Source organism: Cervus canadensis, chromosome 12 (genome assembly GCF_019320065.1).
Source record: "Cervus canadensis isolate Bull #8, Minnesota chromosome 12, ASM1932006v1, whole genome shotgun sequence".
Lineage (NCBI taxonomy): Eukaryota > Metazoa > Chordata > Mammalia > Artiodactyla > Cervidae > Cervus > Cervus canadensis.
In genome coordinates this window covers 13,513,560-13,529,501 of record NC_057397.1, presented here as the reverse complement: position 1 = coordinate 13,529,501, position 15,942 = coordinate 13,513,560, and the positions used below count along the sequence as shown (strand labels likewise).

The 15,942-nt window shown below is 32.1% G+C and overlaps 1 protein-coding gene across 2 annotated transcripts in view; it reads left to right on the top strand.

The window, feature by feature from the left end:
• TMEM65 (transmembrane protein 65) overlaps positions 1-14,827 on the top strand; it is a 45,820-nt gene extending 30,993 nt beyond the window's left edge. For both annotated transcript variants that reach the window (XM_043483413.1, XM_043483414.1), the window contains 5 exons: positions 2,534-2,601; positions 7,250-7,304; positions 8,136-8,178; positions 10,506-10,611; positions 12,171-14,827. In XM_043483413.1, the coding sequence (XP_043339348.1) occupies positions 2,534-2,601; positions 7,250-7,304; positions 8,136-8,178; positions 10,506-10,611; positions 12,171-12,272 (374 nt within the window). In that variant the 3' untranslated portion in view covers positions 12,273-14,827. The remainder of the gene's footprint in view (positions 1-2,533; positions 2,602-7,249; positions 7,305-8,135; positions 8,179-10,505; positions 10,612-12,170) is intronic.
• The last annotated feature ends 1,115 nt before the right edge of the window (positions 14,828-15,942 follow it).

Below are 15,942 nucleotides of genomic sequence, written 5' to 3'. Positions count from 1 at the left end.
GTTCAAGGGCTAACACCAAAGGAATGTAAAACAGTTCAGGGTCTTCTTACAAAGACAGTGGAAGAAGAGAAGTATTCAGCAGTGCAGTGAATTTGAACTGGTTGCAAGTTAAAGCTAAATATTAGATATGGTTTGCTGATAACTGCTGAGTTATAGAATAATATTTTCCAAAGGAAACTGAAGAAATCACAAATTGGTAGTCTGTCATTACATACTGGAGAGCAGACATATAATTAAAATGTAGTAGCTAGTTCCTTTTTTTCTCTCAGAGGTAGAATGTAAGTTGCCTTAGAAATTAGTAGCTTTTCCCAGGTATCAAAACAATTTAAGAATTCTTTAAGATTTTTCTTTCCCTGGTAATCTTTTCTGATGCTTCTAGGCTGGGTTCACATACTCTATATCCATAGCACTGTGTAATGCTATCACCAGTTACGGAGTCATATTGACATTAACTATATGGCTCTGTTATCATTCCCAGACTTCTTGAGGGCTGGGATCAACTATCTCTGTTTCTCAAGTGCCCAGCGGAGTGTCCAGTACATGTTATGTAATTTTTTGAAACTTATATTTTTCCTTTGGGTTGAAAATAAATTTTTATTTATAGGACACATTTATTTACATCTAAGCATCAAAACATGATAAATTTTACAGTTGCAGGTAATTATTATGCAATGTAGCAACATGCTTTGGTTTTACTGACCAAGTTTCTACTAAGATAACTATTAGCTTAATCTTAGTTTAGTAACCTTGACACCTAATTTTAAGATATTTATAACTAGCTAGTTTTAGAGATGCCATCAGATTAACCCCAAAATATTTAGTAATTCCAAAAGTTTCATATTTTACCATATTTACTTTTCAAAGATGATTGAGAAGGTGTTTGGGAGTCTTCTCTTCAAATATATATATCTAAGTAGCAGCTCTCTCTTCTCTGTAAGTGTTTCATATAGTGAACTATTAGAATTTCATTATATTCCTTTGACTTACCAATTTGTAGTATTTTTTGAAATTCTGTATGTGTTTTAGAAGCTGATTATTATAAAATTTCAAATGTCTGGTCATTAAGCTCCTGAACCTAGGCAAAAAGTTGAAGAATTAAGACAGCCCTTTAATGAAGAAACGCTGTTTCATTAATGTCATTTGATTTTTTATTATCTTTTAAAATAATATACTTTGTAATTAAAAAGATGCTGCTTTTTACCTGGGACATTCTTATGTGGTAACAAGAGCTCTGAAATGACCTAGAATATGTACCATTTCCCCCCTTGATTCTTAGTCTTTGGTAGTGCTTATGGGTAGAAATGTTTCTTGTTTTACTGTTTATTAGCCTTCCCTTATTGGTGCAGAACTCACCATAGTAGTATCAAATTTTCATAATTTCTGGATTATGTTTTAATTGTATTTTCTGTGGACTTAACTACGTTAAAAGAAAAAAGATGTAAAGTCACTGAACACTAAATACATAACTAACCAATTGATTTAAGGGACAATTTTTTGGATGTGGTATAAAACTGAATGCTTTGATGCCTATTTTTAAAAAGTCCTCAGTTGGACGGATGTTGACTATACCTTGGCAGATTTATAGATTAATTAAAATAAAGTCTTAACTGTCCTCAGCTTTTAATTTGTTTCACAGTCTTCCCTCAATTGTCTTAGTCTGGAATTTTCTTCCTTTCCAAGGTAGATGTCCTCAACTTAATTAACTAATGTTTGTTGAGCATCTACTATGCACTACGCATTCTGCAATGTGCTGAAGATGCAAATAGGAAAAAAAGATGAAGCAAAATATATTCAAAAAATAGATATTAGCTCTTCCTAGTTACATTTCTGTTTTCTCAGGTCATCCAGATTATGTACTTGGTAGATAAGATATGGTGTGCTTTTGGTAGGAAGAGGCCAAGTTACATTTTTATTTAAATCAAATATTATTTGTTTTAGTTTGTGAAAGCAATCAGGGATACTGATGTGTCGAGGAAGGAAAGAGGACTTTGAATCCAGATGTCTAATAGAAATGACATAATCACAGTTTCCTAACAGTGTTTAAAAAATTGTTTGATAAGTAAATGTGACCAGATAACTTCCCTGAAATTTGATTCAAACATTTTTTATTATTTCTAATATGGAGATCAATTTTATGATATCAATCTTTAGGTCTAAGAGAGAAAAAGATTGATGTCAATAGTTATTTAACAGGTAAAATATGGTACTCATAAAATGTATTTATTTATTGTTCTGTCATTAACTGTATGTAATTTGTACATGTGTGTGTGTGTGTTGCCAGTAAGAAAGCACAAAAGCCTAACACAATTAATTTTACATGTTATGTGTTTTTTATTTTGTTTTTTCCCCATTATAGCTTCTACCAAGTATATAAACATAGCAGAAGCAGAATCTTTTGGCTGTGGGGAATGGAAAGCAAATTCTAAAACTTAAATCATATCTACTTATGAGACTTTAATCATATGATCTGTTTTTGTCATTTTAAAATTATAGAAATCTTAAAATATATTTTTCTGTTTTTGATGTTTTTCAGTATTCATCCACAATGCGATACCTTTCATAGGGTTTGGCTTTTTGGATAATGCAATTATGATTGTTGCAGTAAGTTCTTTCAACCCTTCTATTTTGAATTAATAAAGAAATGTGGTCTAAATTTTCCTAATAATTTATATATTATAGTTGTAAAGCTTTAATTAACAAATGAATGACTATTTTTAGCTGTATTTCATGTTAATTAGACTGTACCTCAATTTTAAGGCATTATATCTATTAATCAGGACTTTTGGTAAAGCATTGACAATAATAAACAGATATTCATTGAGTCTATATTATTCTGTTCTAGTTTCAACATTATTAAAGAAAAAAGTTTGTAAAATTTTCTGATGTCCTTTAATTTTATCAGCAGTTCTCATATGTGTATGTTATTAATTAGTTCTTTGTCCAGTTTTCCCATACAAAAATGTTTACAAGAGTGTTTTGATATTCAGTCTATCCATTTAACTCAAAGATGATTTAAGTTTCAATTCAGAATACTGTAAATGATAGGGCCTTCAGTCTGTTCCATCAGTGTTAAAAATTCTCTTTTGCTGAAGTCATTTTCATTTAAGGTTGTTTCTTAAAGGTATTGTTTAGTCTTGCTGCTGTTTAGTCTTAGGAATGGTCAATTGACCTTTCTTACTCTTCTATGACATCTTTTGTCAATAGATGTCAACCCAATTTGGGGTTTAGATTAGAAAGTCATGATGAAAATACATGTCCATCATTAGTCCACGAGGAAAATGCAGGTCTTCTGAAACTGCCTAGTCCTGTATCCAATTCTCCTCACTGACTTGAAGTTTTAAAAAGTCTAAAAATTCTAGATATTGTGTAGGAAACTGCTCAAAAAAAAAAAAAGAAGTGATTTTAGAATTATCAAATATAAGGAAAAAATATTTGAAAGATGCCAGGGTTTTGTTTTTTTTTTTTTGGTCATCGTTTGTTTTGTTTTTTTGTTTCAGTTTTTTGACAGTCACATGTACTGTAGGTGGGTAGCGATAGAATATTTGGTTTTAAAATAGGGATGAAAGTATAGTTTACATTGTATAGATTATAAAATTTGCTTGAAGACTATCAAATTGGTTCGCTCAAGAATGGTTTTCTCTGCTATGTAGTCTTAGTTTATGTCCAGATTGATGGGGATCAGATATCCAGAGATTGTAGCCATTCGGCTGGTTGAAGAAACACAAGGTTTACACATCAGGAAGGTATCTCGCTTGGTAAACAGTCATAGAAGATACTGTAGCATGTACATAATTTGAAAGTGATAAGCACCCATTGGATGGATAATTCTTGAGCAGAGTAGTCTGGTAAGAGCATCTAAAATATAATTTCAAAATGCTAGCTTTCTGGCTGATTATGATATTTTCCTAATATGTATACAAGAATCAAGATGATTAATTTATATATCTGTGAATAAAAGAAACTTTTTCAACCATGCCATACTACCTTTCTGAAATAAGTAAGCCTTTAGTAAGCCTTGAGTTGGTTAGATTATTTAAATTGTTAATGTAAATAAAATTAATTTTATTTATTATTTATAGAAAAAACCCACTATGATTAAATTATGAACTGTCGTTTAAAACTTGGTATATTCCTGAATAGATTGTATTAAAGCTTCTCTGTGACAATTTTACACTCAGTATTTAAATTCTGTATTGAAAGCAGGTATCCCCCCATTCTACCATCTTAATAATCTTTTTATTTTTTTGGCCTCAGTTGAACAAACCTTAGATACTCAAATGATGAAAAACTATCCTTGCTAAAGGGAAGTGTTGAGGTGATATATTTTGCTTAAAGAGGGGGGCAAGGAGATTTTGAAGAGGGAACAGAATAGGGAAACTGGGTAGTTTCTTAGGTCCTGAATAAGACCTTCACAGTATGGTCTTGGGGATTCCCTGGTAGCTCAGCTGGTAAAGAAACCGCCTGCAATGCAGGAGATTCCGGTTCAATTCCTGGGTCAGAAAGATCCCCTGGAGAAGGGAATGGCTACCCACTCCAGTATTCTGACTTGGAGAATTCCATAGACTGTATAGTCCATGGGGTCACAAACAGTCAGACACGACTGAGTGACTTTCACTTTCATCAACTTTCAGTATGGTCTTACTATTTCTTTGAAATAAATATCTCCAGTAACAGATGTGCTGCGCTGAGTCACTCATTTGTGCCCGACTCTGTGACCCAATGGACTGCAGCCCGCCAGGCTCCTCTGTTCATGAGGATTCTCCAGGCAAGAATACTGGAGTGGGTAGCCTATCCCTTCTCCAGGGGATCTTCCCAACCCAGGAATTGAACTGGAATCTCCCACATTGCAGGCAGATTTTTTATCAGTTGAGCTACCAGGGAAGCCCCAAGAAACAGATATCTGTGTTTAAATACAGTTACTCCCAGCAGTCCAAAGTAAAGTAGTGCTATTAGGAACCAGCAACTTCACAGCAAATATCTTTCAGATGCATAAATAAGCAACCCCCCCCCAAAAAAAAATAAATAAATAAATAAATACAGTTACCAATTAAGACAGAACAACCACACCCACATTCTAAAGTCAAATTATTGTAATATTGTTCCTATCTTGTGTTACTCAGGCCTGTGTCTAATTATTAGTGTGACTAGAGTGGACTGTTTTTCTAGGCCTGAGATGATTGACTCTAACTCAGTAAAATTTGTTTTTCTGGTTTATGTTGAAATCCAGTTTCACAGACATCACCAGTTTTTTTATTTATATAGTACTGAAATAAGTATTTAAACTACTGGCTTAAAACTGATTAAGAATAAGAGGTGTGGCAAAAATATCCTGTGATAATTGCAGAATAATTCAGAAACAGTTAAATTTTTCCAGAGAGACTTTTTTAATAGACTGTTAAGACTAAAAATCCATAAATAATATAACTATAGAATCTATGAAAAGGCAAATAAGTGAACATTGTTATCTTAAGAATGTTTTTCACCTTTTTTAGTTAAACACTAACTGCCATTGTAGGATAGCTATGATTGTTTGAAGATAGCTAGTTAAGAAAACCTTCTTTTTAATGTTTAATTTTTAACTGATTCTTTTTTTTGTATTGTGCCATTTGATGCTTTTTCCTGTTAGGTATACTGTCTTGACTTCTACCCTAATTGCAATCATGTAAACAAATTCCTATATAATTTCTCATAGTAGATTTGACTTTTATTCTTGGCTGCTGTTCATACTAAGCTTGTGATTTCATAGTTTTTTATTTTTGTGTTGTTGGATTGCTTTTTATAACTTAGATTTTAGTGGGTAGGGGGGAATTCTTTTCCTTACAATTTAATTAGGATAGAATTGATTAGAATTCTAGAATAGATGAATAAGATTAAGGTGACGAACCAAGTACAACTTTAAGACAACTAGTACTGGATTTATTTATAATTTCTACCCCACCTGTTAACATGAAATTTGATGTTATATGGGAAAAAGGAAAAGAGTGGAGATTTCATTGCCTTCAAACCAACTTTGAGTTTACATGAAGCTTTTCATGCTATTAAAATCATCTTCAGGTTTCTTAAATTCAACCAAGTGATTAAGCATGTAAATGCTTTATAAATACATGTGTTGGCAGACAGATTAATTTTAGGTAATTTCCAATGATTCATTGCTGTTAAAGATGCTGTATTTATTTTTTATACATTGTAGCTATCGGGTGCTTCTCTCCTATATTAATACTCCTTAATACTCCAGGGTATTTTGCATCCATGGATAAAGATATTTCTTTGTGCCAGTTTTCTTTTTCTTCAGAAATCTGTTTCTTTGCGTTCCTTTACAACCTTGTAACTTTAATGCCTGGGAGACCTTTACATCAGGCTATTTGGTCCATACTCTACAGGAATTATATTTTAAAGGAGTGGAATCAAAAGGCTTAGGGGAAGGAAAATTGAGGAAGTTAAACTTAACTTCTCTTCAGTTTTGTAAATAAATGCGTAATGCCATATTACTGTATACCAGATAGGGCATTCTCTTTTGTTTTTCCTCAACAAATACTGAGATTTGTAGGGCGTTTTTTTTTTTTCTCTATAAGTATCATTGAGATTTAAAAAAATTTTTTTAGAAATTTTCAACCATCAATATTTAAGAGAACTTTCAAGAAGTCCATTTTTGGCAGTATTGCATAAGGGCTAGAGCTGAATTAGCACAATAGGTTCTAGGATTTCTTTTTTGCTGTATCTCTATTGTATTAAATGCTATTGTTGCTTGTAAATGAATTATGTAGTCTCATTATCTAGTGATTAAAGAGCTAAATGTTTTAAGGATAATTTTTGAAGTCTGATTTTTTGGGTCCTTAGAAACTGGTCTAGTCTTTTAAATCTTTTATAAGGTAGATACCAATAGTATATAATTGTATCATTCAGAATTTAAAATTTAGATGAGTTGGTTGTCTTTGTGTTCAAAAGCATTAAAGTACCTTTCTGTAGTAAGAAAATATAAATTCTAGATTATTAATGATGAATTGTATTGCTCTGTGTGTTGCTATTTTTTATTTTTATGAAGGCTTAATTGTAATGAATAAAATATGTTATTTCTGCATGAATGCATATATTTAATAAGTGATTTGCTATAGTATATGCATTTTATGTATATTATATATAACTTTGCTGTAATAACATTGTTTTATCTGTTTTATTAATGCTTTGCTATTCTTTTATAGTCACTTCAGTTTTAATTTTTAAGATTAATTTCTTTGTAATTGTTTTTCAGGGAACCCATATTGAATTGTCTATTGGAATTATTTTTGGAATTTCAACTATGGCAGGTATTTAATAATAGTAGTGTTATTATTCCATTGTATATTTATGAAACATTTTAGTAGATTAAATATAGAAGAAGATACTTCATTTGAATGAATTTACTCACTGAGATGTCTGTCATTAATAGTTTATCTCCTTAATCCTATCTTAATCCTCCTTAATTTTGTACAGGTAGTATGCATTTTTCTGAGAAAGTTTGGGTACTTTATGTTAGTTAATGAGTAACAATAATCTACTATATTGACTGTGTTAAAAAATTTTTTTTCTCTTAATTCAGTGTTACCCTAAAACCTTCCTACCCATTTTCTCTATCAAATTATTTATTTTCAAGTTGGGAAGAAAAATCAAGGAAGGAAACACAAGATCAAAAATCTGATTTGGTTCTTTCTCCTTCTTTCCCCACAAATACCACTCTACTCTTCATGATGGTGGGATTTGGGAACAATTCTGTGTTGTGTTATTATGGAACATGTGAAGTAGATGAGTAATGAATGAGACATTTCTTCTCCTTGATTTTCTTGAATGTCATAGCTGTACATATAGCTTTACTCTTTAACTTTCAAGTATCCAAATTCCCTTAAATATTGTCTGAAAGTTGAACTACAGAATGTTATGCAGATGTTTTAATATTGAAACCAAACTGGAAACTGGCTGCCACATCAGGAAAAAAACTACTAATTGATGGAGGTTTATGAGTTACTTTGGATATAGTCATTGTAGCTTAGAAAGGTGGTAACTCTTCCAGACTAGTGCTTTATTGATTACACGGTGATCTACTATAGTGATTTTTCTGACTTTTATGTAGTAATTCACTTGTCCATTTTTCATTTTTTTAGCTGCTGCTTTGGGAAACCTTGTGTCAGATTTAGCTGGTCTTGGGTAGGTTCACTTGTGCATGTGTATACTTACTCTCTATTCTCCATTCTCCTTTAATTGGGAAGGATTTTGAAAAGGGACACTTATTTTTGCATGTGTGTTTTAGAACTAAGTTTTCAAAATTAATGTTTCTAAATCAGCAGCACTAAATCTTTGGTGTGCATCAAATATAGATGCCTAGCTCACATCTCAGTCTTGCAGAATTAGTGTCTCTAGGGATGGGGCCCTGACGTTTGTGTTAAAGAATCTTCTCAAGCAATTCTGATATGTGTAAAATTTTTTTCTAAAACTACTGTAAGGTAAGCAGAGTTGAATTTTTCATTTCCTGAAATGTTTATATGTATTTTATAAATATTTCTAAGGATGAGACAGGACTAAAAGTAAGAAACCCTATCATTATTTCACACCCCCCCATCCTCCCACTAAGTCCAAAGATAAGAAATATGGCTCAAATATGAGGATACTGACTGGGCATGTTCTCTAGAGAGAGTAATTTTCAAAGCAAATAATGGCCAAATCTTACATGGACTTGGCTAATTTTTGCTCGTTTTATTCCATGTGGCAAGAAGGAATGATGAAACAAACTGAGGGCGCCTACTCAGAAAAGGCCAGCTTTCTCCTTCTGTTGTTACATTTTCTCTTCTAAGCAGCAGATGGCCTGGGCTATTCCCTGAGCTTGGGGAAGCCTAGGAAGTATGAATTAGACAGAGTTGGCATTAATTATTGTGATAAACATGCTCTGTCTTGCTCAGTCTTTGGTTCTGTTTCTTCCTCTTTTTTTTTGGTTCATTTTGATGGTAAGTTTTGAGATTTGAATTTGCGTCTAGGAGCAGTCTACTTAGCCCTATAATCTAGGGAAAGGCAGCTTTATTCATGATCTAACTCTGTATGTTAGACATCTGCACTTGAGTATGGGGCCACAGCTACTGTTCAAAACACAGTTTCTTTGTTCTGGGCCAAAGCAGAAATTTTGTATTCCTGGAATTTCTGATGTAAACCTACAGTGATATTATCCCTTAAACATTCCATTTCCCAGTTTCCAACATTAACGTTTATAATGATAATATTATAGATTTGTTGGGACTCTTCCATCTAAGAACTATTTCTCCTCTGCCTTAAAAAAATACCATTATGTAGTAAATACCACATTTTATCAATCTTAGTTGCATAGGTTTTTAGAATTTAACATATCTAATATTGGGATCCATTTATAATTGATGGTATGTATAATTTAATCAGCAAATTTTTTCTTTCTTCCAGTTCTGAAAGTAAGATTGTATCCAATAAGCAATGGCCACTTAGAGAATAACTTGAAATTACCCTGAAAATTATAGGCTGTTTTTCTTAGTATATCAGTCTGATAAATTTTAAGAAAACTTTTTTTCTGGTGACAGTTATTAAATTGTATGTTAAAGTGCTTTGCTTTGAATTTGGATTAAATGCGTTAATTGTAATTGTAAAATTTTTATATACCTTGAATTGTTCTTTTTAAAGCAGTGGTAGAGAGTAATTACTCTTAAGTCAGTTAATTTACCTTATTAAATATGTCAATCTGGAAAATATTAAACCAAATATATGTATATACAATAAAGATGAAAATTGTAAAAGAATGTTCACAGCATTTCTGGAGTATACAGATATAGAATTATCTTTGTTGTAGTCATGAGTTTTTCATATGTGAGGACATAGTTTTTCATATGTGTCTCTTTAAAAACTTATTTTCTGTCCTCTTGTATTTTTTTTATTTAAAAAAAATTTATTTATTTTAATTGGAGGCTAATTACTTTACAGTATTGTGGTGGTTTTTGCCATACATTGACATGAATCAGCCATGGGTGTACATGTGTTCCCCATCCTGAACCCCTCTCCCACCTCCTTCCCCATCCCATCCCTCAGGGTCATCCCAGTGCACCAGCCCTGAACACCCTGTCTCATGCATCGAACCTGGAGTGGCAATCTATTTCACATATGATAATATACGTGTTTCAATGCTATTCTCTCAAATCATCCCATCCTCACCTTCTCCCACAGAGTCCAAAAGTCTGTTCTTTACATCTGTGTCTCTTTTGCTGTCTCACATATAGGGTTGGATGGCATCACCAACTCAACGGACATGGGTTTGGGTGGACTCTGGGAATTGGTGATGGATAGGGAGGCCTGGCATTCTGCAGTCCATGGGGTCGCAAAGAGTCAGACATGACTAATCGACTGAACTGAACTGAACTGATACAGGGTCATCGTTACCATGTTTCTAATTTCCATATATATGCTTTAATATACTGTGTTGGTGTTTCTCTTTCTGACTTACTTGTCCTCTTGTATTTTTAAAGACTTGCAGGCTATGTTGAAGCTTTGGCTTCCAGGTTAGGCCTATCAATTCCTGATCTCTCACCAAAGCAAGTTGACATGTGGCAAACACGTGTTAGTTCACATTTGGTGAGTACTTTGTGTGGTTTATGATAATGAATTTGGGTAGCCAGAGCAAGACACTGTATATAATTCAGTCCCTTGAGAAATTTGAGATTAAAATTTATTTGAGTGGAGTTTTTAACAAAAACTGTCCAAACCTTAGTAGGTTTCAGAAAAACTAATCATTGACTTTTTTTTGTAAGCATACTTGATTTTTGAAAAAATCTTTATATGATTCAGTTACTGTTGAGGAGTATCAGTTATGTACTGAGACTGAAGGACATAAAATGAGTAATAAACTATAGTTCTTTTTGAGCATTGTATAGGTAAAGAATCAGACATATTAGAACAAATTATAATTTAGTGTGACATATTCAGTAATAGAAATGTACACCGGATATAGCAGAAGCACCAGGAGAAGAATTAAGTCTTTGTGGAAAGAAATTTCTTTTAGTGGGGAGATTTCTTGGTGTATATTAGATCTAAACTTATTTTTAAATTATTGATGAGACATTTATTAGGTGGGAGAGAGAATTCCAAGTATATTGATTAGCAAGTAGAAAGATATGATGATAACTAACTGGAAGTTCCTGGCAGAGAGAGGGACTGCATCTGACTGATCTCTGTCTCCCTGGTACCTGCCATAGAGTTTGGTACTTTGTAGATTCTCAGTAAATGTCTGTATGAAGATGTAAAACTTAATTGGTAAGTATTTTAACCTTAATAGTCATCATAAGAATGCAACATTTAAAAATCATTTACAAAAATTAAATAAATTTTTCATAATATAGGTGAGGTCACAGAAAAATTGTGTGTATGTAGGCATATAAATATATTGCGGTGGGTATATACATATATTTGCAGTTTTGTCTAGAATAGACAGCAAAGCAGTATAATTATGCACAGATATTCATATTATTTGATTTTTAGATAAATCATTCAGGAAGAACTATACACTGAAATGTTTATTGTTCTATCACTGACAATAGCAATGATTTTTAACGGTAAGAAGAGCTTTAACATTTATTATAGGCCCATCAATTCAGTGGAATTTAGAAGTTTTTGTATTAAGTTTATGAAACAGTTTGAAAAAGAGGTTTTCATAACATGTGTGACTGGTGGGGGGGGAGGCGGAAAGCAGTAAACAAAGTTATGTTTACATAATGATTAGCCCTACATATATAATTAGGTGTACATGGGGATAAATACTGAAAAGGAATATATACAAAGGACAGCAAATCCAAATATGTTGAGAGTACTGGGTGAGATTTTTCATTCCTTTCTATCTTCTGACTTTAAAATATATGTGCATTTTTAAGGTATTTTCTATTTGAATACTTCTCTAATGTTATTTTTATGGCAATTTGAAAAAAATTTTTTTTTCCTGGTTGCCTTGAACTTTACATATTATTTGTTCTAGAACCTTTTTGTATGTTATTTTTTAATTTAAGTTAGCATGATCAAAAGAAATATCGTAACAGTTGAATTATATAGTACATAGTAATTTTTATCATAGATACTTAGGCAGATGTTCCTCTTACAGGGATAAAATAACTTTGAAAAAATGTTTTCTTTTGTTCCCGTAGGGTAAAGCTGTCGGAGTGACTATTGGCTGCATTCTAGGAATGTTCCCTTTGATCTTCTTTGGAGGAGGTGAAGATGATGAAAAACTGGAAAAGAAAAATTAACTCACATAGAATACCTTTAAAAAGATGTAAACTAATGTACCTCAGTTATCAAATATGCTGTCAACAGCATTTAGGAATTAAGACAGTAACAGTGTATAGATAACGGGATCAAATAATTCAGCATGTATTATGGAAAACACTAACTTATTGTGGCTTGGTTTTCTTAGGACATCTTTTTAAAAAATTTTTGTGTAAATTGGTAAAATGCTTTTTCATCAATGGCAGTCAATACTTTACCTTTTCTTTTTCTTTATATACCAAAATACCATTTAAGTATCAGTTGATGTACCGTGCTAACTTGAGATTTACCTGTTTGTTACTTACCATGTGTACACGCATGAAAGCATTTTCTGTCGTCGTTGTCCCCTACAGTTACAATTCAACCTTAAAATTCTTTCCAAATTACTTAAGATGTTTAATATCAGTTGAATATTTCTTTTTTACTCTCTTTTTGGCAACATCAATTTTGTACTGTTTCACAGTAAACATTTACAATCATCTAGTTTCAGTCATTTTTTTTAAAACTCTCACATCTATTCAAAATGAACAGACTTTAAGTACTTATCACTCATTTTAATTTTCTGACCTCTCAGTCTCAAGAGCCAGAGATTAATTAGGATGAACAATTATTTTTAGTCTCCCTACTACATAAGAACATATATGTTAAGAAGTGCATTATTTTGAGTTGGTTTTTATACTTTTATTTTCTCAACTTTGAATAATTCTGTAGCGGTTTTTGACTCCTATGGGAAAGGAAGTCATTAGAGTGCTTTTAATGGGGATTGTGAGATTTAGGTCAACTAAGAGGTTTCACATGCCACTTGGAAAGTTATGAGGCTAAAAAAGTTTTTTTCACAGAAGTATAAAATGGAAACTGTTAAGAAGGTCTATGGTATGATTGGTGAAGTTGAGGTGGTGTGTGTAAGGTTAATAAGTACAAATAATATTGTTTGGGATTGCTCCTCCCCTCCAAATGTCTTCTTATCTGAGTTGAATGAATTTGAATCCTAATGTTATATCTTCTTTAGCAGATTTTATTTCTGGATAACTTCTTTTGAGGTGAAAAATAAATATTTTGTATTTTACTTTTTGCTATATATATATAGCCTAGTAATCAAAAGATGTATGAGGAAAAATTTTTTTCTCCCATTTTTTGTTCCCTTTCTTTTTTTGTGGCGTTTAAATCATATTCTAGATTGAAGTTCCTTATGTCCAGTCTTGTGTATCTGACCTAAGCGTAGCTAGAATTCACATCTATATTTGTGAGTCATAAATTTTAATTTTATGAACCTGTAAAGTTTGTTAGCATGTGATCTGTTAACACATGCTAAAAAATTACTCTTAATTGTAAGAGTACTTAAATGTATCACAGAGGAGAAAAACAAATTAAAATTACTGTTTGGGCCACTGAAACTATTTACTTTGCTAAATAGATGAAAAAGAAGGGAAGCTTAAAGATGGCTGTATTTACAGCTACCTTATTTTAAAGTTTTATTTGCACATTTGCTTTGAACTCTTATTTTCAGAGGAGCTGGTTTCTCTCACAAGACAGTTTGTGATAAGTTCTTTTCTGTTTACTTCAAAATTATTTTAGAGCTATCCTGTAGTCATAGATTTTTGAGGGAAAAATAGATCATATGCTATAAAGATAAATATATAATGTTCTTATTATGTACAAATAATGTGACAGTTTCATTTAATCAAATTAAAATCATAAAACTTAACATCTTAAATAGAATTGTGGTTTGTATTTCCCACATAACATCACAGACACCAAAAAAATTTTTTTTTATTTCAGTTGATAGGATTAGAGTGATTATTTAAAAAAATTTTTTTTGGTAAATGTTTAAGTGTTTTTGTGCCTAACTTGTATTGCCAGCCCTATCTGTTCTCTAAAAACATATGTTATTGTGGTGCTTAAATTTTCTTTTTATTAAGTCCTATATCCAAAAACCTTGCCTGTGAGTTTAGAAAGGGCTTTTGATTTTACTTTCTTTTTTGCTCATGAAAATAACCCAGTCCTATAGAATCTTTTAGTTTAACTGAGCATCTGTGGAATTATTTAAGATTTCAAAATATGGAATATACAGCCTTCATATTGAAAAGTACTTTAATTTATGGTTATAATAAAATTTGCACAATTCAGGTAATTAGTTTAAAAGAATGGAGCTCTTTCGTCCTTAACCTAAGGTACACATTTTTTTCCTAGTATGGTGCTTTGCACAAAGTGACTTCTGAAAAATGGTTCCCTTTAAGATAATGACTTCATATAATCATTGTTTTATGTTACTTGTTATGAAGAATGTTATTTCAGGTTGAAACTGGAGTTCTTATTTCTCACATTAACTATTTCTTTATTGGGAGCAACTATAACTATGGTTAAATGCAACGTGAGCTGTGTCAATACTGTTCATGTGAAATCATGTTGTCTGTGTATTATGATTTATTGACTTATTTATGCATGTAAATTGGGTGCATTTTGTTGCCACTGTATGTTAAACGGTGACCAATGTTTTTACAAAGGAATTGAACAAAGAAAAATACCTTTTAAGAAATTTTGGAATGTGGTTTTGATTTTGAAATTTGATTTTCTTTCTAATCTCAGAAAATCCTGGTTATTCTGTAGCTTAAAGGAAATAGTATAAATAAATGCAGACACGACTGAAGCGACTTAGCAGCAGCAGCAGCAGAAGAGATATCCAAGCCTTCTATATAAGAATGTGTCATTTACTTTACTCCTTTTCTCCAGAAAATGAATTTTGAAAGTAATAGAAGTTTATCTTCTATTCCAAAAGCTTGTGCCAACCATTTTGAAGTAAATTTTCCCAGTTTTAGAATTATAGTTTCTTGCCATCTTAAGAGTGTATTAAATGTAATATAATCTTTTTCTTGACCAATTGGTATCTTACCTAGGATTCAGTAGTGGGTCAATGTAAGGGGGTCAATCATTGTAATACACTGCATTAATAGAATGAAGCAGAAAAGACCACATCATCATCTCAATTCTTGCAGAAAAGTGATTTGACAAAATACAACATCTTTTTTTGTGTGGAAAAAAACAATCAGAAAACTAGGTATATATCTGGTTTTTATAGTTTTTTCATCCCCCCTGCCCCCCCGTCCCCCATTTTTTGCTGCTCTCTCTGAAAATTGCTTGCTGTCTCTAAGTTGCTGTTTTTTGGCTGTGTGCACTTAGAAACTTGATAGTCAGTCTTACCATAAATTATTTGAGAAATAGAAAATAGGCTGTGGAGCCTGAGTGAGATGATGGTGGTGGTGATGATGATAAATATAATGTTAGTTCCCTTTTGTTAAGCACTTACTGGTTGCTTTGTACTGTAGTATTTTACACACATTTCCACACTTAATCTCTGTAATAGCAATGTTAAGTTGGTACTGTTATTGTCCTTATTTCATATTGAGCAAATGGAGACATGGAGAGGTTAGTTTGCACAGGGCATCACTATTAATAAGTGGACTAAAGTCTGGCTTTGTCCAAGCATGAAGTCTGTGTTCTTAACTACTTACTATGCAGTCGGGACAGCAGTTGCAGGGATCTATAATGTCTGTTCTCTGCTCAGTCTTCTTTTTGCCTGTATATTTATGGAGTTATTTTCTCACTTATACCTTAAGGGAATTGTACTAAAACTCTCCAAGTTCATTTAAGAAA